General features: G+C 53.8%; 1 protein-coding gene across 1 annotated transcript in view; it reads right to left on the bottom strand.

The window, feature by feature from the left end:
• Window positions 1-21,224, bottom strand: part of KCTD16 (potassium channel tetramerization domain containing 16) — a 52,342-nt gene extending 31,118 nt beyond the window's left edge. Inside the window, exon 1 of the mRNA XM_062502152.1 lies at window positions 20,396-21,224. Coding sequence (XP_062358136.1) covers window positions 20,396-21,224 — 829 coding nt within the window. The remainder of the gene's footprint in view (window positions 1-20,395) is intronic.
• Between the last annotated feature and the right edge of the window lie 5,607 nt (window positions 21,225-26,831).

The raw sequence follows: 26,831 nt of genomic DNA, 5'->3' as shown, positions 1-26,831 counted from the left end.
TGTCCCACCTTGTCCCACCTTGTCCCACCTTGTCCCACCTTGCCCCACATCGTCCCAGCTGGTGACAATGGCTCCCTGGCAAGGTGAGGGACCCTCATCTTCTCCTCTCCAGCTCCTTTGCCTTGGGCTTTCTCAGGGAGCATTTGTACGTGCCTGCAGATTATCTTAACAGAAAATTGAATTTCTACACTGCCCTTGGTGTTCTCATCTGAGCATCTAATGTCTTCAGTCTGCAGATTAACTCAGCTTATCATGCAGTAAAATCATAAAGAAATAAAACCTAAAGTTATAGAATATCCTGAGTTGGAAGGAACCTACAAGGATCATCAAAATCCAACTCCTGGCCATGCACAGGACAACCACAGGAATGTACCTTGTGTGTTTCCAGGTTATGAAAACAGAAACAGGACCTAATCTCTACAAAAAACCCCAAACCTCTCGAGTTCAGCTTATCTTGAAAGTAAACCAGGTCAGAAATCCAAGCATAAATACCCCAAAGCAGCTGAGAAGTTCCCATTCCATCTGAGGGCAGAGTTCCAATCTACCTTCCCTCCAAGGCAGCCTCCTGTGCTCCTTGGGCTGGGCTGGGCTGGGCTGGGCTGGGCTGGGCTGGGCTGGACTGGGCTGGGCTGGGCTGGGCTGGGCTGGGCTGGACTGGACTGTACTGGGCTGGGCTGGGCTGGGCTGGGCTGGGCTGGACTGGGCTGGACTGGGCTGGGCTGGGCTGGGCTGGGCTGGACTGGACTGGGCTGGGCTGGACTGGGCTGGGCTGGACTGGGCTGGGCTGGGCTGGACTGGACTGGGCTGGGCTGGGCTGGGCTGGGCTGGACTGGACTGGGCTGGGCTGGGCTGGACTGGACTGGACTGGGCTGGGCTGGACTGGGCTGGGCTGGGCTGGACTGGACTGGGCTGGGCTGGGCTGGACTGGGCTGGGCTGGACTGGGCTGGGCTGGGCTGGACTGGACTGGACTGGACTGGACTGGGCTGGGCTGGACTGGGCTGGGCTGGGCTGGACTGGGCTGGGCTGGACTGGGCTGGGCTGGGCTGGACTGGACTGGGCTGGGCTGGGCTGGGCTGGGCTGGACTGGACTGGGCTGGGCTGGGCTGGACTGGACTGGACTGGGCTGGGCTGGACTGGGCTGGGCTGGGCTGGACTGGACTGGACTGGGCTGGGCTGGGCTGGACTGGACTGGACTGGGCTGGGCTGGGCTGGACTGGGCTGGACTGTACTGGACTGGACTGGGCTGGGCTGGGCTGGGCTGGGCTGGGCTGGACTGGGCTGGGCTGGGCTGGGCTGGGCTGGGCTGCAGAACCAGCAGGGGCTGCTGCCCATCACAGATGGAGGCAGGCTCAGCTCAGCTCAGCTCAGCTCAGCTCAGCTCAGCAGCAAGCAGAGGCACCTGAAGGTTCCTCCAGGGCTGGAATCAGCACCCTGGGGCTGCAGGAGCTCTGTCCTGAACAAACACATGGCTGAGCCATCCATCAAAAATAAATGACTTGGGGAAACAAAGCCATTTATTTTTAGAAGATGAGTCCTTCCCTGTTCAGCTCACATAACTTCACTGCAGCCAGTGACTCGGGCTGTGACTCCACGTCCCCGGGGTGCTGGCACTGCTGCCACCCTGCCCTGGCACTGCCACGGAGCTGGGAAGGGTCTGCAGAGCTCGGGGGGTCCCTGCACCCTTCTGGGTAAACCAGAGCTCATCCTGCCCTGGGCTCCCCAGGAAGTTAAATCAGAGAACCAGCAAGGTTGGAAAGATCATCCAGCCCAACGTTTGATAAATCACAGAATGACAGGATGTTCTGAGCTGGAAGTGACCCACAGGGATCCGCGGGTCCAGCCCTTGAGTGGATGGCCCACACAGGGATGGAGCCCAGAGCCTTGGCACCGTGCTCTGCCCAGCTGAGCCAATGCCAGGGCTAAATGGAGATACAGAAAATACATAGCAATATACTGAGATATATGTCCACACGTCCAGCTGCTGCCCTCCTGCAGAGCTCTGCCCAGCCCGCAGTGCAACCCAAAGTTTAAAAACTGCAGTTAACCAAGGGAGACATATGCAGGGAGGCAGCACAATAATTAGAGCGCAGCAAAGTGGGTACTTCAGAGTTTCCATTCCATAACACATAATTGGTACATAAGTGAGAGTGTTTGTTTGTTTACTCAGAGCAGGGTCACCTACTGCTGTCACTGAACAAAGCTGTCATGGGCTTTAGATGGAATAGGCTTCTGCTGCTTCAGCCAATTATTTTCTCACCAGAGATCAGAGCATCAATAAAACCCGACAAATAAACCAGTTCTGATCAGCTGAAATATTGGTTGTATGGGGGGTTTTGTCATACTTTTACTGCAACAAAGAAACCCAGTGTCACATCCACATGGCACTGCCGGTGCTGGGCTGTTCCTGAGCCTGGCCTGAGCAGAGCTTTGTCCCTTTGCAGCTGCCCAAAGCTGAGGGCATGGAGGGAAAAGCACAGTGACAAGACAGCTTTGTGTCACCCTGTATTTAACCAACAGTTCCAAAGCCAAGGAGACCTTCCCTTGTTGCAGGAAGCAGAACAGTTCCTGGTGGCTGTGGGACGGGCACAGTGACACAGGTGTTATCTGGCCCGTCCTTGTCAGGGTGTGCAATGCACACCAACCCAGACTTCAGCTGTGAAGAACTGAAAACCTGATAGAGGTGCCACTGAAATGATTTTAGCCACACTAGTGGATGGGCTCAGCAGTCCTGGTCCTGCTGCCACAGACAAGTTCATACATTTTTCCTCAGGACCTTGTAGCTGGAACACATCAGCTCCAAGGGCTCCTCACGTGGATCCAGCTCCTCTGGGGACATATGGGACATGTCCCGTCCTGCAGAAGGAGCCTGTTCTGTGTGAGGTTCTATCCAGGTGGACATGTTCAGAACAGCTCAGTAAAGATGTGACTCCTGTACATCCAAACAGCTTTTGGCAAATGGTGTCACCCTGGATTTATCAGGTGGATGAGTCTGGAGTGGCTGTGTCCCAGTGCTGGGTGGCACAGAGCAGGACAGACTCAGCTGTGCCAGCCCAGACAGGCACTGAGAGCAGAGCATAGACCAGAGCAGGGCACAGAGCACAGACCAGAGCAGGGCACAGAGAACAGACCAGAGCAGGGCACAGACCAGAGCAGGGCACAGAGCACAGAACAGAGCAGGGCACTGAGCATAGACCAGAGCAGGGCACAGAGCACAGACCAGAGCAGGGCACAGAGCACAGACCAGAGCAGGGCACTGAGCATAGACCAGAGCAGGGCACAGACCAGAGAAGAGCACAGAGCACAGACCAGAGCAGGGCACAGAGCACAGACCAGAGCAGGGCACAGACCAGAGCAGGGCACAGAGCACAGACCAGAGCAGGGCACAGAGCATAGACCAGAGCAGGGCACTGAGCATAGACCAGAGCAGGGCACAGACCAGAGCAGGGCACAGAGCACAGACCAGAGCAGGGCACAGAGCATAGACCAGAGCAGGGCACTGAGCATAGACCAGAGCAGGGCACAGACCAGAGCAGGGCACTGAGCACAGACCAGAGCAGGGCACAGAGAACAGACCAGAGCAGAGCACAGAGCACAGACCAGAGCAGGGCACAGAGCACAGCCCAGAGCAGGGCACTGAGCACAGACCAGAGCAGGGCACAGAGCACAGACCAGAGCAGGGCACAGAGCACAGACCAGAGCAGGGCACTGAGCATAGACCAGAGCAGGGCACTGAGCACAGACCAGAGCAGGGCACAGACCAGAGCAGGGCACAGACCAGAGCAGGGCACAGAGCACAGACCAGAGCACAGAGCACAGACCAGAGCAGGGCACAGACCAGAGCAGGGTACAGACCAGAGCAGGGCACAGACCAGAGCAGGGCACAGAGCACAGACCAGAGCAGGGCACTGAACTCAGCCCAGGCCTCCCTTTCTGCATTCTCAGCAGGGAAGGGAAGTTTTGTGTTGGAGTTGCAGTCCCAGTGCCCCCCACAGCCCAGGTCCCTCACATCCCTGCTGGAACCCCGGGACAGGGACAGGGAACAGGGACAGGGACAGGAACAGGGAACAGGGACAGGAACGTGGGGAACACCCCTCCAGCCCAGCGCCAGGGACAGGGCACGGGGTGAGATCCCTTTTCTGAAAGGCTCTTGGAATACCCCTTGGATCTGGATCTTCTTTCTGCACTGGGGCTCAGAGTGTGGCACATGGGGATCACCAGGCACTGGCCCTGCCCACTGCTCACAGCAGCACTAACAAATACAAGCCAAGGCCTTACACAAAGCCTGTTCAAAGGAAATATAATTTTCCCCCACAAAACATTCTTTAAGGTTTATCTTAATCTCTTCAGTCACTGCATCCCTTGGGAATAAGCACATTAAACCACTGATGATCTGTACAAGCAAGGAGAGGCATTACAGTGCCATTATCAATACAAACCAATTTTAAATCCTTCCAATATTTGGAGAAGACCTACATCACAGTTGCAAACAAAATCTCTGATCACTTTTCCAAACAATATTTAATCTGTCCTATAGACATTGTCTGTAAAAGCTGCATCTGCAAACAAAAAATAGTATGGAACTGAGGCTGTCACTCCAGCTGAGCAAACACTTCCCAGTGACTCTGATATTCCACTTATTATTCCATTCACTTGACTCACCAAAACACACTGATGATTATGCCTTGCAGTGGAGAAGCCTGGTGGGGTCAGGTGGAGGAAATTTGGCCACAGGAAATTCTCCCTGGCCCCAAGGTGATGGTCCATGTCACCAAGCAGCACAGAGGACACTTGGAATTCAGTTCTGGTTTCTTTGGCAGATGTATGGACACTGATTTCAGGCCTGGCTTGATTCCAGGCCATGGAGATGGAGATGATGGAGATGATGGAGATGGAGATGATTGAGATGATGGAGATGATGGAGACGATGGAAATGAAGATGCAGCGATGTGTGGAAGAGCTGAGTGGGACAAAAATCCCACAGCACAGCTGGAAGGGAGAGGGCAGGAGGGCAGAGTGTGTGCAGAGGGAATGTGGAATGGTTTGGGAGGATGGAGCAGCCCAGTGCCACGGGCTGTGCCCAGGGAGGATCCCCTCGCTCCCAGCAGGGAACAGGAGCAGTGTAAGGTGTGAGGTGCACCCTGCTCCCCACAGGACCCTGGGGCAGGGGGCACAGCACGGCCCCAGGGGCTCGGGGGTCTCTGGGGGGTTGGATCAGTGCTGGGGGCAGAGGGGGACCCCTCCCATGCCACAGCCCAGAGGGGCTCAGGGTTTGAAAACAAGGTTCCAAACACGGTGGGAAGTGCAAGGAGTTAATGCTGCCGAGCTCTCTAATCCCCTGGTTCAGAAACAGCAAAGGGAACTTCCAAGTATTTCTGCTCAAGAGGAGGGTGCAGGGAATGCTCCTGCCCTTCCCTGCCCTGCCCTGCCCTGGCAGGGACACAGAGCCCAGCCCCGGGGGCTGGGGCAGGGGGCAGCGGTGGCATGGGATGGGATGGGATGGGATGGGATGGGATGGGATGGGATGGGATTTGGGATTTGGGATTTGGGATTTGGGATGGGAAGGGAGCCAGCTCTTCTGTTCGCAGCCTTGAAATATTCATCACCCACCCGGCCCCATTGTTTCTGCTGGGTGCTCCCCTCAGTCCCTGCCCTGCTGCTTCAAGGAAAACCAAATTAGCTCAAACACCTCTGGCTATGGCACGGCCTTCTTGGTCAATGTCATCTTATCTGGGATAATTATGGAAAATGCTCATTAGCAGAGATAGGTGTGAGGGTGATTTTGTGTGCTCCAGGGGATCCCAAAAGCCCAACCCACCCTAGTGGCTGCCCCAGTGAGAGGGGACATGCCAGCCCTACGGGGACAAGGCATCTCACAGCCTTTGGAGATGTGGTGCAGCATCCCTGAGCCTCCCTGCAGCTCTCAGCCACCCCCTGCACCGTCCAAAACCTTTCACATCTCCACCAGTTCCCAGAAAAATGGCAAGGGAGGGCCCTGAGCAGGGAGTGGGATCAGGGGTCCCGGTGCCTCCGTCCCCTCGGCGCTGCATTCCCAGACCTGCTGCGTTGGAAGGGTGGGAGCAGAGCCAGCAAAGCACCGTGGGCTTTAGCAGGGAGATCTGTGATTGCACATTTGCATGCGGGAGAGAGGATGAGTAATGGCAGCAGGCACGAGAGAGGAATAACTGAACCTGATTACCCCACGCCTGCACTGCAGCCTTTGCCCTTGCCCATGTGCCCGTGGGCTCCTGGGGACCCTTCCCTGCAGCCGTGCTCCAGGACAGCACGGGAAATGCACCGAGGACAGCGAACAAATGAAGATTTATTTTTGCTGGTGCAGGCACTTGATCACAGTCAGACCTCAGCCATGCGCTCCCTGTTAGGAGTAAGCTGGGCAGACACTTCCTCAACGCTTTAACCCTTGGGAAATGTTGTTTTCCCCAATCTACAGATCTCAAACACCTCCAGCTTGTTTCAACCTCAGGGAGCTCTGGGACTCGGCTGCTCTCTGGATTGGGCTCTAAATTAAACACCAAGAGCAGCTGGCAGCAGCTCCCCGTGCCCAGCTGCACACAGCAAACCTCCTGCAAGAGGCAGCTCGTGTGCCATGTCACACTCAGCCCTCCCAGGAGGTGCCACCGAGCAGAGCCAGCAGAGCCAGCAGAACCAGAGCCAAAGCACGGCCCAGGGGACGTGGCTGGAATGGAGCTCCCGTGTGACACGGGGCAGGGCACCGGGGGGGAAATGCACACAGGTGCTTTGTGCCAAACACAGCGGCCTTCACATGAAAATTAGTGCTGTGTGCTGGGTGTAAAATATTCAGGTGGACATTAATAATTTGTAGCAGTACATGTATTTTCTTTCTATAAAAAATTAAACAAGCTTATAAATTATGACAAAAATACAACCCCGTGTTTCATGGCAGGGTTAGGTAATCACATCTTTACTGGTGTTGGAGTTACCTGGGTTTATTCCAATGCAACCAGGAGCAGAAACCTGCCCTGCTATCCTCAGTGCCCCAGGTGTGCAAGCCCTGCCCTGGGAAGCAGAGTCAGGGAAGGGCTGGGAGCCAGCATTGCCTCCCCACGAGCCTGCAGGACCTGCCTGCCCTCGACACAGGGACAGTTTTACCAGGGGAGGTTGGGCTGAGCACATGGGAACAGTAAATAAAATATAGAGAGAGGAGTTTTAGGGAGAAATTGGGCTATTTCAGTCTGTCATTCCATGGAAAAGAGATTCTGAGGCTTTTACATGTGCGCAACACAAACACATTCAGGGAAAGATAACAAGCAGAGCAGGAACAACAATAGTCAGAGAGTAATTCGTTCTTAACCTGTTCAAAATAAAAATAACTGGTGAACAAGTTCACTCCTTGGACCATCTGCGTCTCATAAGCATAAGTTAAAATCCTGTCACCATCTGTTCCATCAGAATTTTAATGCCTCACCAAGCTCCCAATCCTGCAGCAAGGACAGCAGCCCCCTCACTCACCAACCCAGCTTTCCTGGGAGGGAAACGACCTGGAGCCAGCACAGGGCAAAGCAAACCAGGGGATCCTCCTCCCCAGGCTGGGAGAAGCTGCCCCAGACCACCAGCAACACCCTGGGAGCCCTCAGAGCCCCGAAGGGAATTTGGGCAGGACATCTGAACAGTAAAATATGAACAGAAAAAATTCTCTGAGTTCTCATGGAGTATATTTTGTTCTCCACAGCAGCACCCATTTGCCATCCTGCAGAGTCAGCAGCATGTGCAGCCCTTCCAGCAGGGATCAGCCCTTCCAGAGGTGGGATCAACCCTTCCAGCAGGGATCAGCCCTTCCAGAGGAGGGATCAGCCCTTCCAGGAGGGATCAGCCCTTCCAGAGGAGGGATCAGCCCTTCCAGGAGGGATCAGCCCTTCCAGAGGGATCAGCCCTTCCAGAGGTGGGATCAACCCTTCCAGCACGGATCAGCCCTTCCAGAGGAGGGATCACCCCTTCCAGAGGTGGGATCAACCCTTCCAGCAGGGATCAGCCCTTCCAGAGGAGGGATCAGCCCTTCCAGGAGGGATCACCCTTTCCAGCAGGGATCAGCCCTTCCAGAGGGATCAGCCCTTCCAGAGGGATCAGCCCTTCCAGCTGGGATCAGCCCTTCCAGGAGGGATCAGCCCTTCCAGAGGTGGGATCAGCCCTTCCAGCTGGGATCAGCCCTTCCAGAGGTGGGATCAGCCCTTCCAGAGGTGGGATCAGCCCTTCCAGAGGGATCAGCCCTTCCAGAGGGATCAGCCCTTCCAGAGGTGGGATCAGCCCTTCCAGAAGGGACCTGACCCCACCCCGGTGAAGGTCCAGCCCCCGGCACCACCCTGTCCCCTGTGCTGGCCTCGGAGGTGGCTGTGAGTGCCCGAGGGCTCCTCTGACAGCACCAGCCACACTCACCTCCCTTGTGATGACAAACAGAGGCTGAGATCCCAGTCAGAGCCAGAGTGGCTGGTATTGTGAAATCAGGTATAAGTTTGGATTCAATGGCAAAAAATGTCCTGTGAAATGTCTAAAAATACCTACTTTGCTAAATTAGCCTAGCAAGATTTATCCCATCTTTTAATTAATCATTACTAGAGAGGTTGTTGAAAGTCTTTGCATATTCTTTATTGGTCCTAGTGGGAAGAAATCCATTTTAAAATGGAAATTAATATAATATCCACATGGCCTTCTTCAGTGATTTTTTTTTTTGCTGAGGAATATTGTAGAGTTACAAACCATACATCATGTCCTATGCTGCTCAGAATCAATTTCTTCACGGAGGAAAAAACCAGAAATGTGTTCCCTCACCACTGCAGGATATAAAGTGAATGAAGCTGAGGGAGGGAAGAAAGGCAAAGCACAACCAAGCAAGTAAATCTTACAGACATAGCCCATATCCATTTTCTCCTGATCAATGGAACTATGTAGGCATGTTCACAAAATTTAATTAAGTTCTGTTCCCTAAGAAATCTATGTGCAATGTTTCCCTGCGATTATTTATTTACTATCTGCCATGTAGCTTTTAGTTTTCCTCAGGAGAATGCTGGATTTCCACTGCATTTCCATCAGCACAGGCTGCTCCAACGGCTTTGGGGGAGGGTTTGCTCTTCCCTCGCTGGCTGGGGCTTGATTGCTTTCTTGCAAAGAAAATCTGGGAATGTTTTTAGACACACTTCAGTACAATGGAGTCACAGAGCCATGGATGGTTTGGGCTGGATGGGACCTTAAAGGACCCACCCAGTGCCAGCCCTGCCATGGGCAAGTACTGGAAGGACACAACTGGGACACCCCAAAGCTTCTCTGCTCCAGGCTGGAGTTCTGATGGTGTTTGTACCAAAGCCAGAGCAAAAGCAGGAAAAGCAAAGTTCAGCTGAAGCCCAGGCTGCTGTGCTGGCCGCCAGGGATGCTGTGGGATCCAGGGATGAGCTGGGGGATCCAGGGATGCTGTGGGATCCAGGGATGAGCTGGGGGATCCAGGGATGCTGTGGGATCCAGGGATGAGCTGGGGGTTGCTGTGGGATCCAGGGATGCTGTGGGATCCAGGGATGAACTGGGGGGTGCTGTGGGATCCAGGGATGAGCTGGGGGGTGCTGTGGGATCCAGGGATGCTGTGGGATCCAGGGATGAGCTGGGGGTTGCTGTGGGATCCAGGGATGCTGTGGGATCCAGGGATGAACTGGGGGGTGCTGTGGGATCCAGGGATTCTGTGGTATGCAGGGATGAACTGGGGGTTGCTGTGGGATCCAGGGATGCTGTGGGATCCAGGGATGAGCTGGGGGGTGCTGTGGGGTCCAGGGATGCTGTGGGATCCAGGGATGAACTGGGGGGTGCTGTGGGATCCAGGGATTCTGTGGTATGCAGGGATGAACTGGGGGTTGCTGTGGGATCCAGGGATGCTGTGGGATCCAGGGATGAGCTGGGGGGTGCTGTGGGGTCCAGGGATGCTGTGGGATCCAGGGATGAGCTGGGGGATCCAGGGATGCTGTGGGATCCAGGGATGAGCTGGGGGTTGCTGTGGAATCCAGGGATGAGCTGGGGGTGCTGTGGGATCCAGGGATGCTGTGGGATCCAGGGATGAACTGGGGGGTGCTGTGGGATCCAGGGATGAGCTGGGGGGTGCTGTGGGGTCCAGGCTTGCTTTGATCCCGAGTCTGTTGCTGCTGGATCCACAGACCCTGTGTTCCCCAGTGGGTTTGTCTGGGCCTGGCACAGTGTGCAGCAGGGATGGGAACCATCCCATGACAGGAACAGAGCAGCCCCAGGCAGCCCTGAGTCCCCTGTTTAGCTGCTGGAAGCAGAGAGGCTGTGGAGATGCCCAGGGAGAGGTGGGCAGATCTGTCATCCTCCCCCACGAGCAGGGCCCGGCTGCCAACGTGCCACCTGCCTCGCTGCAGCCTGCCAGGGACACGTGGGCTGCTGCTGAGGGAAGGGATGCAATTATTGACACTTTCAAATGGATCAGATCCAGTCCCTCGAGCTCCAGCACAGCAAAGAGTATTTGGGCTTCTTAAACCCAGAAAACTCGTATAAAGTGAACGCTGATGCTTCCTAGGTAAATTCGAGTATTTTGAAGATTTGGAAATGGAAATAACATAGAGCAGGGTTTGATCCTCCCCACCAGTGACCTCCACTAGAGAGAGCCTGGGCTCTCCCCAGCACTGGAGATGTCACTGAGTTGAGAAAACTTTTCCCATAGACCAAACTTAAAATGAACTTCTCAATCCCTGTGCAGAAGTGGCACCTCTTGACTTCTTCCTTCACCTACAGGACTCTAAAGCAGCAGATTCTTTAATCAAGTCTTTACCAGTGAAGGCATTTTTATCAGCATCCTTATTTAAATATTCTTTGTCTACGCAAGGAAAGGCATAGAACATTCCTGTCTGCAGACCCTGCTCTGAGGGAAGGGAATGATTTAATCCTCATAATACAAGTGCATTGACTTGAGAGAATAGCGGGTTTGTTCTCCTGAATGCTCACAAATTAATGAAATCAAGAATACCTGGAAACTGCTCTTCTCCCAGCTAGAAGGGAGAGGTTTTGCATCCTGGTAATTGTGGCTCTGCCAGGGAGAGTGAAGCCACCGTGGGCTGCCCCTGGGCTGGGTTAAACAGAGCCCCAGGAACCTCCTCAGGCCCTGGAAAAAAACCTCTCTAAGTACAGGGTTGTGCCTCAAGAGGTGATGGCAGGATTGAGAAAAAATCATCATGTGCGGAGGGGTCAGAGAGCACTGGGGTTGAACAAGAGCAGGGCACTGAGTGTCCCCTGCGCTGGCACTCCAGAGCTGTGTCCAGTTCTGGGACCCTCAATTCAGGAAGGACATGGAGGGGCTGGAGTGTGTCCAGAGAAGGGAACGGAGCTGGGAAGGGGCTGGAGCCCCAGGAGGGGCTGAGGGAGCTGGGAAGGGGCTCAGCCTGGAGAAAAGGGGGAGCAGGGGGGACCTTGTGGCTCTGCACAACTCCCTGACAGGAGGGGACAGCCGGGGGGATTTGGGATCTGCTCCAGGGAACAGGGACAGGAGCAGAGGGAACGGCCTCAGGCTGGGCCAGGGGAGCTCAGGGTGGACAGCAGCAGGAATTTCTGCATGGAAAAGGCGCTCAGGGATTGGAACTGCCCAGGGAGGGTTGGATCCCCATCCCTGGAGGTGGCACTGAGAGCTCTGGGCTGGGGACAGGGCGGGGATCAGGCACAGCTTGGCCTCGACAGGCTGGGAGGGCTTTTCCAGCCCCGCTGATCCCGGGATTCTGGGACTGTGACAGCGTGTCACAGCCAAACTCCTGAGACAGAAGGAACCCAACTTCCAAGAAGTTTTCAGCGGCATTTTTCCGAAAGTGACCTCTCAAGGAAGCCCAGCTGCACTTAACCAAAGCACATTAAATGTATTCCCTGAGCCACAAGGAGAGATTTGCCATTTCATTTTGGGTTTCTCCAGCTCAGCAGCCCCCATGGGAGCAGGCAGTGCCAGGGCACAGCAGCACAGCTGCACAAGTGCTGGGCCAGCCCTGCACTGGGGGAGCTGCTGCAGCTCTGCTGGGCTCAGCACAGCTCCTGCCATTAACCCCAGCTCCTCAGAGCTGCTCTTCTGCCTGCAAATACAACATCAACAAGAAAGGGCATCAATAATATAATAAATGGCATTATTTATGCATAAAGATTATGTTACCACTGACCACCACTGGACCATTAATTCAGAAAAAGAATTCCCTCTGCAATTCCACAGGAGGACAATGGTCATTTATTTTCCCCACAATTATGCTGCAACATCAAACCAAAGGAAAAAGCACCAGGCAGCCTCTGGAGGCCCAGCTGCCTGCACTGACTGATGGTGAGGAGAGAAAACCAAAGAAAACCAGAGCCAACATAGTTTTAGAACAAGCAGTAACTCCTCAAATTCCTTGTTATTGATTTTGGCATGTTAGAACAAAGGGGATTGAGATTTTCAGTGAGGCACCTCAGTGTTTTCCCTGCCACACGACAGCACACTGAGGCAATGGCACTGGGAGAGAAAATTCCCTTCCAGTTGTCTATGAAAGCTCCACCATGGGTCCTGGTGGTACATTTCGTGTGAGTGGTGGTCAAAAAATCACATTTTTATAGGACCATCAAAGGGCAGATTTGTAATTAGCCATGTTCACCTCCCTGCCTCAGGATCACCTCCGAGACCCTTCGTGGGAGCAGTGCTGCCCACACCAGTGAAAGCTCTGAGCTGAGACAAACCCAGTGACATTCCCTTTGCAGGAGCACAAACACTTTCCCAAGTCTCTGGTGGTGTGGTCTTTCCTCACTCAGGCTTTGCTTGGAGTTTTTTGCTTTGAAAATATTTAAAGTGCAAAATTCAGACAAAATCAGCATGTTCCACTGGGTACTATTTCAGCTTGATTTAATTCCCCTGTAAAGATACATTCTGATTCAGTTTGATGGAAATTCAATCTGAAGTCCTGAAATGAGTCTCCTCCAAAATATGCAGAGGTTTATTTTTTTTTTCTCCAAACTTGTCTTTGAGGCCCTGGCCAAAGCCTGAAGGCAGGAGGGCAGTGCTGGGTCTGTTCCCAGCTGCAGTCCCCGCTCAGATCCGGGGTGGGAGCATCCCTCAGGCTGCTGCTCCCTCCAGACTGTTCTAGGAACACTCCCCAAAGCTCAGCATCATTCTCCTCCTTGGAATTTAGTGTTTGGGGATGTTGCACTCACTTTCCAACAGCACAGCAGCAGGATTTCCAGCACGGCCACAGTTCTCCTCACTTTGTTTCTGGCAGAGGAATTTTTTAGCTGCCCTAACAGCTAATCAATGAGCTCCTGGAAATCGTTAATCACATCGTTAGGAGATTCAGAGGCAGTGCAGGGAAATTTGTGACACAAGTGATGTACGAACAGCTCCTGGATGGGAAGGACACAAGTGAGAGTCGATAGAGAGGGGTCACCAGGGTCACCCTCCAATTGACCAATTTACATTTATGGGCATTTCAACACAGCCTGGACCAGCGACTGAGGTACAAAACAAATCTAACAGCTCCAGACTTCTCACTCTCCTCCAAACACTGTTACACAGCTGACTTAGCAAGCTGCCTTGGGAAAACAGCCCAGGACTCTGCTGGGCTTTCTCTCTCATTTCCTCAGCCCTGTAGCACAGATAAAGCCCAGGGACACTCACTCCAAGGAACATTCCTTCAGGAGTCACAGACCCATAGAAGCATGGCATGGTTTGGGTTGGAAGTCCTGTCACTCCATGCCCTGGTAAAAATTCCCTCTCCAACGTCCAGAGGTGCTGGGAAGGTCCCAGTCAGGTCCATGAGCCTGGGACAGTGCCAGGCTCCTGCACCGAGCCAGGAAGGGACACAAGGGACACAAGGGACATGTCACCTCAGCACTGAGCTCCTGTACCACACCTGAGCCCTCAGAGCAGCCCTGGATGAACTCAGGGGCATTCCAGGTGTTCAGTGATTCCCAAACCATCCCAACACCACTCTCCCTTCCCCCAGCACCTCTGCAGCTTGAGCTCCCCTGTTCCTTAAGCACTGGGAGCAGCATTAGGAGGCCTGATAAGGGCAGCAATGTCTGAGTGTATTCCAGAATTAACCTGAGAACCTGAAAGCAGCAGGGGAATCACTGCCATAGGATTCCTGGGTCCAGCCAGCTCAGTCAGCATTACACCTCAGTGACAATTGAAGTGATTTCACCAAGTTTAAAGCACTTTAATATATTTTCTTCCTTCACAAAAAATACAATTTTGAACAAGAAAGCTCAAAGAAAAAAGGGTTCTTCTTTCTGTGTGCAAAGATGTAATTTAGATTTTGCTTTGTGTCTCCATATTTATTGTACGTTAGCCTTGAACTTGAGAAGCCGAAAAAAAAAAAAAGGGAGAAACTGAGAAAATATTGTGGTTACAAAATTAAACAAATCCAGGATGGCTGGGCAGAAAAAATCCAACCTGCTGCAAGGAAGTGTTTGTCTGTGTGCACAATATGTTGCTGGTACTCATTGAACAGCAAATCTCGGGTTGCGTTTTCTTATTTGCACCCCTTCACTCTTTCTGATTCTGTTTTCCTGAGGCCCACAGCTACACTTCAGCAAACTCTGGAAACTCCAGGCCTGCCCAGGCTGAAGGAGCTGCAGAAAGGGCTGGTGGGAGCCCAGGGCCAGCCCAGCCCAAGGTCACGGTGCCACCCCAGGCAGGACTGTGCCATCCCGGGGCGGCAGAGCAGGCGTTGCCAATGCCCGGAGCCCTCCCTGGCACATACCTGCTTCCAGCACAGCAAACCCTGCCCAGCTCCCAAAATGGGGCTGTGGGACCTCCTGGGCTGCCCCTGGCAAACACCCAGAATGAGGCTGCACTTTCAAATACAGTGATTTTATTTCCCCCCCTCAAATGCCAGTTCTCCTTGGTTAATACTTCAGTCATTACGGCTTTTTTCCGGATCACAGAGCAGCAGCAGCAATGCAAGTGCCTCCAGTCCCTCCCTGCTGGCCCTGTGGCAGCACTGGTGCCCGGGGACAGTGAGATGTGCCCACAGCCTGTGCCCACGGCCAGCCCTGGCCCCACGGGAGCGTTGGCAGTGCCCCTGGCACGGTGCCCTCCTGGCAGCCTGGGGACGGAGGGAACACAAGAACTGCAGGGCACAGCCCGCACAACACCTCTGCAGGCACTGCTCCTTGATCTCAGCCACAGAGCCCCTTCCTTCCCCAGAGCCACGGCACAGGGGACAGGGGGACAGGGGGACAGGGGGACACAGGGACACGGGGACACAGAGACACAGGGACACAGGGACACAGGGACAGGGGACAGGGAGACACAGGAACACAGGGACACAGGGACACAGGGACACAGGGACACAGGGACAGGGGACAGGGAGACACAGGAACAGAGGGACACAGGGACACAGGGACACAGGGACAGGGGACAGGGAGACACAGGAACACAGGGACACAGGGACACAGGGACACAGGGACACAGGGACACAGGGACACAGGGACAAGGCTTGTCCTCGGCTGGAGCCTGCCTGGCTGCTGCGCAGCTGCTGGGACACAGAGGGGGCTCCCATCCCTGCTTGGAGCAGGGGACAGATGTGAGCAGATGTGGACAGATGTGAGCAGATGTGGGCAGGTGTTGCAGTCCATAGAGGTCACAGCCCAGGGCTCGGGGTAACCACTACCAGTGGCTGCTGGGCACAGACAGCCCGGGAGCCAAAGCCATCCCTGCTGCTTCCTCAGCATCACTTTCCACAGGTTGTTAGAGCAAACTCTGAGCCCTAAATCCAACCAACTCTCCTGTCAAGTTTTACTTTGCTCACTCACTGAGCAGCACACTCTTGGCCTAATGTGTAAATAACAACAATAAACAACAGCATTTCTCATCTATGGAGTAACTCTAATCAACAACTCTTCCGGTTTTTCAGTCTCCCCTGACAAATTGGGAGAGCAAAAAAGCTCGGAGCAAGGTCCTTCAGCCATGAACAGACTGACAGACCTGGCTGGCTGCAGCCCCAGCACCTGCAGATGATCATCCTGGTGAGAGAGTTTGTTTTGGCAAGAGGGGCCAGAGGCATCGATGATGACAATAATTACCTGGGAACAGAAACGTCTCCTGTCAGCAGGGAAGAATCTTGCATTATTCATTGGATTAGACTTCATTTTGCTCGCTTTGGGGTCATTTTGATCTTCACTGATTTAAAACCAGACAGAAGCAGCTCCTGGATCATGTGACAGTACTGGTTTAAAGAGAACTGGGTGATGTTCCTCTCCCACATCTTGCCCGTTTGACAGCACAGCTGTGGGTGTCACTGTGCAAAGACTGCTCCGTTTTGTGAGTCAAATTTCTGCCACACAATGAATTTATGAGTCAGTGGTAGGCACATCAGTATGGGATCCTTTAGCTCAGTCACACATGCACAGTGACAGGCCCCAGCTGGCTGCAGCAATCCCAAATGGATCCTCTTGTAAAACAAGACACCAGGATTGTCCCAGGGAATCGTGTCCCACGGGCAGGCACCGGGGAACATTCCCTGACATTTCTCCTTCCTCCCGCACATCCCCACCCAAGAGCATTCATCTGTTTATCCCAGGATACTCCGAAGCCTCCATCACAAACATCTCTGCACATCACTCCCCAGCCAGGCACACCCAGGCAGCTCCTGCACAGGGCAGGGTGAGGCTGCAGCACCCGCAAGGTCCTGGAGCGAGCGGGGCCAGCACAGGAGCATCATTCATCCAGTTTAGGCTTCCAGAGCTCCAGCACCAGGAACCTCTCACAGTTTCCTGTGCACATCTGCAGCTGCCCGGGCTGCTCCCCGTGCACAGCTGTGAAGGGGCCAGGGCAAGGAAAGGCTGCACCAAATCAGACCAACCATCCTGTCAGCTCTTCTCAGAGAGAGAAGGGAATGGCTCCGGGGTGCTGTGGCCACAGCCGTGTGAGATGGGGCTGACAGGCAGTTTTATGCCATGCCACGCCATCCCTGGCCGTGCCAGGCCGTGTCACTGAGGTCCCAGCTGCCCTGCAGGCACAGGCACACACATCCCTGTGTGTCACAGCACTGCTGCTGGAAGCTCAGCCCTTCTGCCGTGCCACCCTGCTGTTCTCTCCTGGCCATCCCAGCAGGCATATGCAGGGTGTCCCCCCAGCGCTGGCAGAGCTGTGGGACTGAAGGAGGCAGAGTGCTGGTTTGTGGGTTGGGGTGGAGAGGAGCACGGCGCTGCCACGGCCCAGGAACGGGGCCAGGCTGTGAGGGCTGAGCCAGCCTGGCCACTGTCACAGCCCCCGCACCCAGAACCTCCAGATGTTCAAGTGCACACTTTCAGTTCATCACACTACAAAGGCTGAAAACAGGTGAAAATGAAGACCCAAGCAGAGGCTGTTCACCCTCTTCAAATATGAGAGAGTTTGGACATGAGGTTTTACTTTGAGATCATTAAAGAAATAGTGGGGGGAGACACCCACAAAATGGTTCTGGTCAGAAATCCAGCCATAGCCAGTAGGAAGCATAAGGAAATGTCTTTGCTACAGCAGAAACTGGAGGGAAAGGAAATGCATGAGCAGCCCCTCAGCTGTCACTCCCCCTCCCCTCCTGCGAGCAGGAGCCTGGCAGTGCCTGTGCCCACCCCTGTGCCCCCCCCCGTGCCCACCCCTGTGCCCACCCCTGCAGGAGCTGCGTGTCACAGAACTGCCCAGGGGTGGCTCCATGGCCCATCCCAGCTTGTCCCCAAGCCCTGCCATGCTCAGCCCATTTGGGGCTGGCTGTGTGTGCTGCCGTCCCCACACCCTGGTGGCTGTGCCAGGCTCATCCTGCAGGGCTCCTTTTGGGAAAGGTTCCCCGTGGGGAGCACTCACTCATCCCCACACCCCAACCAGCACCAAAATCGGCCCGTGGGGACCACAGGCCACTCAATAGTGATGGGGCAGTGCTTGGCCAGCACACGCTGTACCCTGGGAGACCTGCTCAGCTCACGCCCCCTCCGCTCCGTCTCAGCCACTTTCAGATGGATTTGCACATGAAAAATGTTCTTTATCTTTGTGCCAGCCACAGGCATTTACCTTCCCAGTGGTATTTGGAGTTTACAATGTATTTGGTGTATTGAAACACCATTCCTCCCTGTATTCCTCCTTCTTTGGAACTAACCATCCTTTTCCAGCTAGGAAGATTTGCTCCAGCAGGAGTTCCTGAGCAGCCCTGCAAGGACCACCTCTGCCTCCCCAGTTGTGTTAGACACCTCCCAGGTTCAGGCCCATTGACCTGCTCACGGAAGCTTGATGGATTAATGCTTACAGACTCAGTTGGCAGAATCTAAATAAATAATTATGGCAAAGCAGTTGCAGAGATGTCGTGTTCCACTGCAAAGCGACATGTCAATTTTATTTGTCCCCAAAGTTTCAGATGAAACGGCTTTAGGACAATTGGAATGAAACTATTTCAGGAGATTTGGAGAGGGAATTCCTTTGCTCCAGGTGAATTCTGGAGCCTTCTGTCAGGTACATCAGCTGCAGCCAGCCCTGAGTGTGGGGCCAGGGAAGATCTGCAGCCAGAGCTCCATGGCAGGAGCAGCACGAGGCAGACCTGAACCACTTGGATCAGAGCAAGAAATGCTCATCTGGCACCACAGCCATGGCTTTGGCTTTTACCTGGGGAGGGACCCTCTGGAAAATCCACCTCTGAAACTGTCAGTGTCAAAACCCCACAAAACCAATCAGAACCAAATCCAAAACCTGCTGAACAGGATAGGAATCTTTCCAGGAACTTCAATTGGATTTAACGGATGAGAAAAGATTTTGTGACACCTGCTATGGACTTTCATTCTACAAAATTGCCTGTTCTCTTGGGTCCTACCCTGGCTGGAGTGATGTGGGAGCTATAGCAATCCTTGAAGGTAAAAATTTGAGAAATATGAAAATCAGGAATCTGTGTTTGCTAATTCAGGGAAAACCTAGGTTCATCCTCTCTTCAATTAGCATAGTCCATTATGCCTATAAAAAAATCTATATTTTTTCCTTATTTTAAATATAAATGTCAGCACAATTTGTTCTAATCTATTCCTTTACCTACATTAATTCTCCTAGAACTTGTCCAAGACACTAATTTCATGCAGAAGCTTCTTAATAACACAAATCATCTATCCTGTTGGAATGTAAGCGGATCCATGACCTTAGAACTGTTTTGCTAAGAAATCCAGCTAGAAAACTAATTTTAAGTAAATCTACAGATGTCAAAAACCCAGATGGCTTTTCAGGATGCTAACTTAAGCTTCATTGCATAAGCAGATTAAGGCTGCCTGTTGAGCCCCACACAAGAGTAGATGGCGCTGGATCCACGGAATTACACCCAAACTCTTCACTTCCTCATGCATCTTCCATGGAAAACTTTTGTCAGCTCCCCACGCCAGGAGCCTGCTCCCTATGAGCACCACACCCAGGGCAGCAACTCTGCATTATCCTTCTGTCCCTCTATCCCTCTGTCCTTCTGTCCCTCCATCCCCATATCCCTCTATCTCTCTGTCCCTCCATTCTCATATCCCTCTATGTCTCTGTCCCTCTGCCCCTGTGTCCCTCTATCCCAAGGCTTGCTACACTGATGGACGGGGCAATTGTTCCATCCTTCATCCTCCTCAAACGAAAATGGAGGCAAACGGCCTCGGGAAGCTCTCCAATGTTTCGGCCCAGCAGTTGTGGAATGATTTCCTGATGCAGACTCACAGAGGACCCAGATTAGCCCGGTGTTACCATTGGTAACCAGCTGTACCTGGCTATCACTCCGAAGTTAATGAGCCCTGGAGCGCTGGCGGCTCGGAGCAGCGGAGCAGCGCGGATGCGATGTGGCTGCGGGGAGCAGGGCACACGCTTCTGGAGAGGACGCTGCTTCTCCACGGCAAAAATTTCCCTGTTGTGTAACAGGGCCCAGCCCCTGCCCCTCTCTGCCCTGAGCCCTCGTTCCAGAGCACAGCAGCTGCCTCCGAGAGGGCCCCGCTGAAATGCGGCCAGAGGGATGGAATTGTGTTTTCCCCTCCCCGCGTGGAAGCGCGTCAGGGCTGCTGACAGATGGCTTGGCCGCCTGCGCCTGGTGATTATCAAGCCGCTATTACCTTTCCAAAGTGAATCCCAGCCGAAGGTTTTCCGCAATGAATTTCGCAGCGTTTGCACCCTCGGTTTGTGTCCCGCACGTCCCGGGAAGCGGGCGAGGCGCTCGGGTGCCGATTTACAGCGCCAGAGGCGCCGCGTCCTCCGGGCAGGGCACGGCGCTTTCGGCAGTCTGTGCTGCCACCTAGGCCGGCCCGGCCCGCCGAGCTCAGCCCCGCTGCAGCCGCACAGCTCTCAGAACCGTGTGCCCACGGCTCGGAACCCGGCCCGGCCCGCGGGAGCGCTCGGGCACGGCAGGAGCGGCCGCAGCTCGGGGCTCCGCTGGCCCCCGCGCCGCTCGTACTTACGGTAGAAGACATATTCGGTGTAGCTGGACCAGACCTTGTCGTCTGTGTACTGGTTGACGAAGGAAGCCGTCACCGAGGAGTTACAGGCCACCATGTGGAATCCACACTCGGACAACATGTCAAAAGCCCTCTCCAGGTGCTTGAACTTGAGATAAAACCTGGAGGTGTACCTTTCTGGAGCCCTGTCCGGGTCTCTGCTTTCATTCAAACTTTCTCCAAAAACCTCTTTGACCAAAGAAATCCTTCCACAAACCAAAATCCTCGGGACTCTCCTGAATTTGGCGTCTGCTTGGCTCTCCCTGCCGATAGTGCAGGAGCCGCGGTAGCCGATGGTGATGAATCCCCACTTGCGGTCGGGCGGCAGGAGCGAGGGCGGGCATATTCTCGTGTCGCTGCCCTGGGACACCTCTTCGTAGTCGCTGTGGCAATAATCATCGGGGCTTTGCTTGCTGTCGTCGGGAGTCAGGAGCTTGACCAAGTCTGGGAGCTGGAAGTACTCAGCCTCCCTCTTGAGCCTTCCCTTCTCTGGGAAATGGTCGGGCAGAACCACTTGCTTGTCCCTGAGATAGTCCAGAATATAGCGGAAAAGGAAACCATCTCTGTCGATGAAGAATCTTCCCTTGGAGTCCTTGGCCAGATCGTTGGCTGTGTCTCTCTTTGGGGTGAACATTTTCCAGAGCAGGGAATGAGGGGTGCCCACCAAGGTGGAGTGGCGAGTGAAGTAAACCTGGCCGCCCACGTTGAGCTCCACCACCTCGGGGAAGGAGTGCAGCTCCGTGCCCTGCTCCCGAGCAGGAAGGTAAGTCCTGCAGTTGCCACTTAGAGCCATTGTAGTTCAAACTGGAAATCGGCAGCACGGACAAGCAGGACTATCAATCACATCAGAGGGTAGAATAAGGCTCCCAACATTAAGGAGAAGCAAGAGGGAAAGGAGAAGTAAGAAAATAAAAATAGCCAAAAGGATTGTTGGATTGCTTAAAAGAAAAATCTGAATTGTCCATGAGTGACAGTGTGGCAGAAGTGGTTTATACACTGAGCCACGGAGGCTGAAGGCTGGAGAGCAATCACCTCATGACATGCAATCACATCATCAGATCTTCCAACAAAGCCATCAAAATCAAGGTCAAGCCAAGCCTATGGTCATTCACAGGTCTGTGAAAAGGGAAAACAAAACAAGGCACAAATTACTCTTCTAAGCATCACAGCTGCTGCAACAGAGAAAAGCAGAGCAGTTTGTAGAGCTAAGTAATCTGCTAAATAGGTCTCCTTTTTTGGCAAGTTCTACACTTCTATTTCACAAGTATTCATCAATGAAAGGGCTGCATATGATTTCACTGTTTAAAAGAAACTGCATACTTCATCTTTAAAGAAACATCTAAATTAGACATGCACATGAGGGAACAAGAACGGGGAATCTTACCTTGGTTACAATTAATGCACAGCTCTTGTAAAGAAAACCAAAATGTCAAGACACTGAGAACACACATACAGGCACACAGGGTCCGGGTACTGTGAATCCGATCCCAGCAAGGGACAGCAAAGGCAAGAGAAGTGCTCTTAGCAGCATCCACGGAGGTCTCAAGTGTTAAACCGAGTCACAGGGAAGTTACCGTGGCGGGTGACAAGGAAACCAGTACGTACGGCACAGTGGAGGGAAATAAATAATTAATTAAATAGATAGATAAATAAATAAAATAATTCCCAAGTGGATGCCCGAGGCTGGGGGAGCGGGAGGGCAGAGGGGGCGCGTCCGCCGGCCCCGATGACTTGCAGAAAGCCCGCAGCCTGTGCTAGGCACTGCCGGGCTCCGGCGGCTCCCGCGGCGGCAGCGCGGCCGGCGGCTCCTCCATGGCCCTCCGGGACCGCGGGCACCGCCGGGGCCGCCCCGCGCTCCGCTCCGCTCCGCCCCGCTGCGCTCCGGGCTCCGCTCCGGGCTCCGGGCTCCGCTCAGCGGCGCGGGGTCGGCAGCGCGGACGGCGGTGCCGATTGCATCATCTTAAAGGAGTCGGGCCGGGATGGGAGCCCGTGTCCCGCGTCCGGCACCGGGCAGCGCCAAGAGCGGGCACGGCCGGGCACGGCTGGACACGGCCGGACGGAGCCGGGCACGGGCACGGGCACGGGCGGGCACAGGCCGGCACAGGCAGGGTACGGCAGGACACGGGCACGGCAGGACACGGGCACGGCAGGACACGGGCACAGGCGGGCAGTGACAGCGCCGGGCAGCAGCGCGGACAGCGGCAGCACCGCGGACAGCGCCACTCGCCGCCTCCCCGGTACCGCCGCCGGCGGGTCCGGGCAGCGCTGCCGCCGCTGTTCACCGCCGTTCACCGATGTTCACCGCCGTTCACCGCCCGCTGTTCACCGCTGTTCACCGCCGTTCACCGCTGTTCACTGCCCGCCGTTCATTGCCCGCTGTTCACCGCTGTTCACCGCTGTTCACCGCCGTTCACCGCTGTTCACTGCCCGCCGTTCATTGCCCGCTGTTCACCGCTGTTCACCGCCGTTCACCGCTGTTCACTGCCCGCCGTTCATTGCCCGCTGTTCACCGCTGTTCACCGCCGTTCACCGCCCGCCGTTCACCGCTGTTCACCGCCCGCTGCTCTGTTCACCCCCCGAGTTGCGGGGCGCTCCCTCCCGCCCCGTCCCCTCGGCCGGCAGCTCCCGTCCCCCGCCCGCCCCCAACGTGCCTGTCCCGGCTCCGCGGACTCCTCCAGGGGCTCCCGGTGCTCTCGGCCGGGCAGGACCGGGACTCGCTGCCGCCGCCGCCGCTCCTCATCTCCCCGGAGCCGGCAGAGAGGGAGGAGGAGGGCCCGGGGGCGGCTCCGGAGGTGCGGAGGACCCGCTCTACTTGTGGGTCTCTAACGGGGGCAGCCGCGGGCGCGCCGGCATCGCCACCTCGTGTCCGTCCCCGCCGCTCGGCCCGGGCGGTGTGGGCACCGAGAGCGGAGCCGGGATCCCGCCGGCAGCCGAAACCCGGCGGAGGAGCTGCGGGAGCGGGTCCCTGGAGCACACCAGGGACATCCGCGGGAGCGGGGCAGCACAGCCCTGTGCCAGCTCACACCTCTTCTGAGCAAAAACACTCTACTCGGAATGATAAACATATGAGAAAAGAAATTCTTTTACTCAAACTTTGACCAAAAGCTTCCGAGTGAAGACTCTGTGATGGAGTCGCCATGCAGGGTAGATTTTGCTGTCTGCACTTAAGCTTACACATTCACAGACTATTCTGAGTTGGAAGGGTCAAGGATCATAAAGTCCATCACAGTCCACACGGGGATTGAATCCACAGCCTTGGTGTATTAGCACCATGCTCTGCAGCTGAGACTGCACATACTTCAGTGAGATTCTTCTGAAAACATGGCCATAATTTCAAACAAAATAGCCGAAAATAATAAGTTTCAAGGCTAAGATTGAAAATCATTATTTGTGTACCTACAGACTCTTCAAATTAAATCTGAGAGCTGAACAGCTAATCAATCAGTTGATTTTCACATTAATTCATTAATTCTGAAGCAACGGCTGCACTCCTGAACAGAGTCTGTCTCTCCCTTCAGGGTCCTTCTTTTCAAACCAGCAGAATCTGGGTGTGCTGGTGGTGCCTCAGAGAAAAGCCCATGTTCTGTGTCCTGCCCTTGCAGCTCTGCAGAGCAGCTGAAGCAGTGCAGGTCAGGTGCTCCATAACCCCGGCACAGAGGATTTAAAGGTGGGATGTGAGATCATGTTCACTTAAATGTCTTCATTACTTTTTCAAGAGCCTGGTGCAGTCAGTGCAGACAGGATTCAACATCTGCACGACAGCCAGAGGAATGGCAGCAGCCTCTGGGAGTGACAGCGCTGTCCCTCTTCAAAGCAGGAAGAATTGTGGCAGCTTTTGCAAATATTTCAGTTGTCCATGCTAGTTCACACGCTGCAATCGAATTAAAATCCATTTCCATAAAGGCAGGGGTGCCATATTGGCAGGGCCTGAAGAATCAGTTCCCTCTCCCCAGTAAGAAGTGATGGAGCTCAAACCAGCATGGAAGCATTTGTGATGTCCCCGTGACAACAGCTGAAGGGGAGGCCGGGGGTGGAGCTGAGCCCGGCGCTGCTCCGGGGGCCAGGACACCACCAGTGGGATGTGCAGGTGCTCGGAGAGCAGGGCCAGGAGTTGTCCATCCACACCTGGGACTCCTGACAAGCTCTGCTGAGCACCAGGCATGGATTCTGTGTGATTAGCTGGTACAGACAGCTCTAAGCTCTACGTCTTTTTGAAATATTATCATCAGAATTGCCCTTTGAAAAGAACAAAAACCTTAGAATTTTAATCACAACAGCTTTAGAAACGCATCTGCACTTTTCAAATAATAATGAAGGCAATTCAGCACCTGCTTTTATTTCTTTACACGGGACATTCCAATCATTTCACTGTAACACAATTTCCTTTGATGAAATGGCTTCAGTAGTAAAAGCATCATGTAATGCTCCCCAGCTAAATACAAGCCATGGGCCACATCCATCAAAATGCAGCCTGAGAGAGTGAAGCTTTAAAATCTGGGCCAAATACATGGTGACCTAAATGGAAAATATGTGTCAGGACCACACCAAGGAGTAACTACAGTTCTGATGGAAGGGAAAAGCAGCATCCATCAAAGGGAGGAGAATGAAGCACTTCTCACTTCTGACAGATGCTTCATAACCTTCAGCACATGCAAGGGAAAATTTAGCCTGAGCTTAAAGTGTATGTTCCAAAAGTCCCAGCATAGCTGTGCTGAAAGCCAATCCATGAATGCTGTGACATCATTCACAGGTTTGAGGTCATTCCTTATGACAAAGTGCTAAATTGGCATTTCAGGAACTCATGGAACAACTGACTTTATGGAATTTGGTGGGTGTTAGAAATAGGTGCCTGGAAAGCAGCAGCAATGAGTGCTAGAAAGGAAGGGCAGGGTTACCTGTGCTGGAGTAGCAGTGTGTGTGTGTGTGTGTGTGTGTTCATGGCATCCCTTCTTCAGAGGAAACACACGGGCTGCAAATTCGAATCAAGTCACCCACACATAGAGAGAAATGTGGAATCTGTTTATCAGCAACAACACAAGAGCTTTCAGGTGCTTGGAGAAGGAGCAATTGAAAGTAGCAGAAACCGAAGTAGTAATTCTGCGACAGGAACAGGAAAAAAATCTGTCCAAGTTGGATTTTGGACAGAAGATTCCACCTAAAAAGCCACATGAGAACTTTCATAGCTCCGTGTGATCTTTACACACAATAGTTAAAATAAGAAAGGAAGAAAGAAGAACATCACTTCCAGGCCTGCTCTTTGATTCAGGAACAACTTCAATGTGCCACCTAAGGATCCTTTAGCCCTGTTCCCTGTTCCATTCTCTGCTTCTCAGCAGGCTTGTGCCCGAGTGCTGAGCCCAGGGCAGAACTCCATCAAGGCAGTGAGAAGAGGGCAGAGTCTGAGAATGGTGGAATGGCAGAGGAATAAAGAAATGTCTGGACTGGGCCTATCATGAGGGCCAGAGGCTTCCCAGAGAGGCAGAAACCGTGTCCTGCACTGGTGCTCCCAGACAGGACTGCCAATCCAGCCTCAACCCACGGCAAAGAACAGAGCCTGGGAGGAGCCAATCCCAGACTCCTGCGAGCTCCAGCCCTCTAACCCAGACACCTCTCCAGCAGGGATGTGTCCTTGCCATCGCCCAGCTCCACACACTGAGCTCCCTGCAAGGGAAGCCAGGCAAGATCAAGCAATAGAGCTAAAGCAGAGATTATCCCCTGATCCAGCAGTGTGAATTACACACAGTGAAATTGTCATCTGCTCAAATCCAGCAGTACGTGCGAATGGGAAGCCCTAACAAATCTTTCACTTTAAAGAAAAAGCGTAAAGCAACACTAAATGGCTGAGTGTCCCTGAGAAAGGATCTTCCAGTAAAGAGTGTGAGTGCCATAAAGGCGAGTTTATTCACACAGTAAAGCATTACACAGATTTCCCCTTGATCTTTTATTCATAACTCCAGTGCATAATGTATTTTCATCCCAAACAAGCAAAGGGGAAGAGCAGCTTTCCCAGCTGCTCCGGATGCAAGCACAGGCTCAGAGCAAGGTTCAGCTGGAGACACAACATGGCTTTTTGCGAGAGAGGGGTCGCAGCTCCTGCACAGGAACCCTTTGCTCCTTCTGGTGAACTCCAAACCCACAGCACATGCACAGCACAGGGTCTGAGCCTTCCAAAGTTGGACAGTGCGAGGGAATCATGTTCCAGTGATCTCCGTATCAACCATTGCACATCAGAGAACATCCTGGAGAATAACTGAAATACGTGTGCTGACAACTCCTTTGGAATTCCATGGCCACTGTTCAAAAAGCAATCTGCTACACAAACAGCCCTGACCCCGCAAGAGAGCCAGCACGTGCAGGCAGCCAGAGACCTCATGGACGCATTGGCAGCCAAGGGTTGAAA

Source organism: Cinclus cinclus, chromosome 14 (assembly GCF_963662255.1).
Source record: "Cinclus cinclus chromosome 14, bCinCin1.1, whole genome shotgun sequence".
NCBI classification, from domain to species: Eukaryota; Metazoa; Chordata; class Aves; order Passeriformes; family Cinclidae; genus Cinclus; species Cinclus cinclus.
This window is presented reverse-complemented; position numbering and strand designations above follow the sequence as displayed.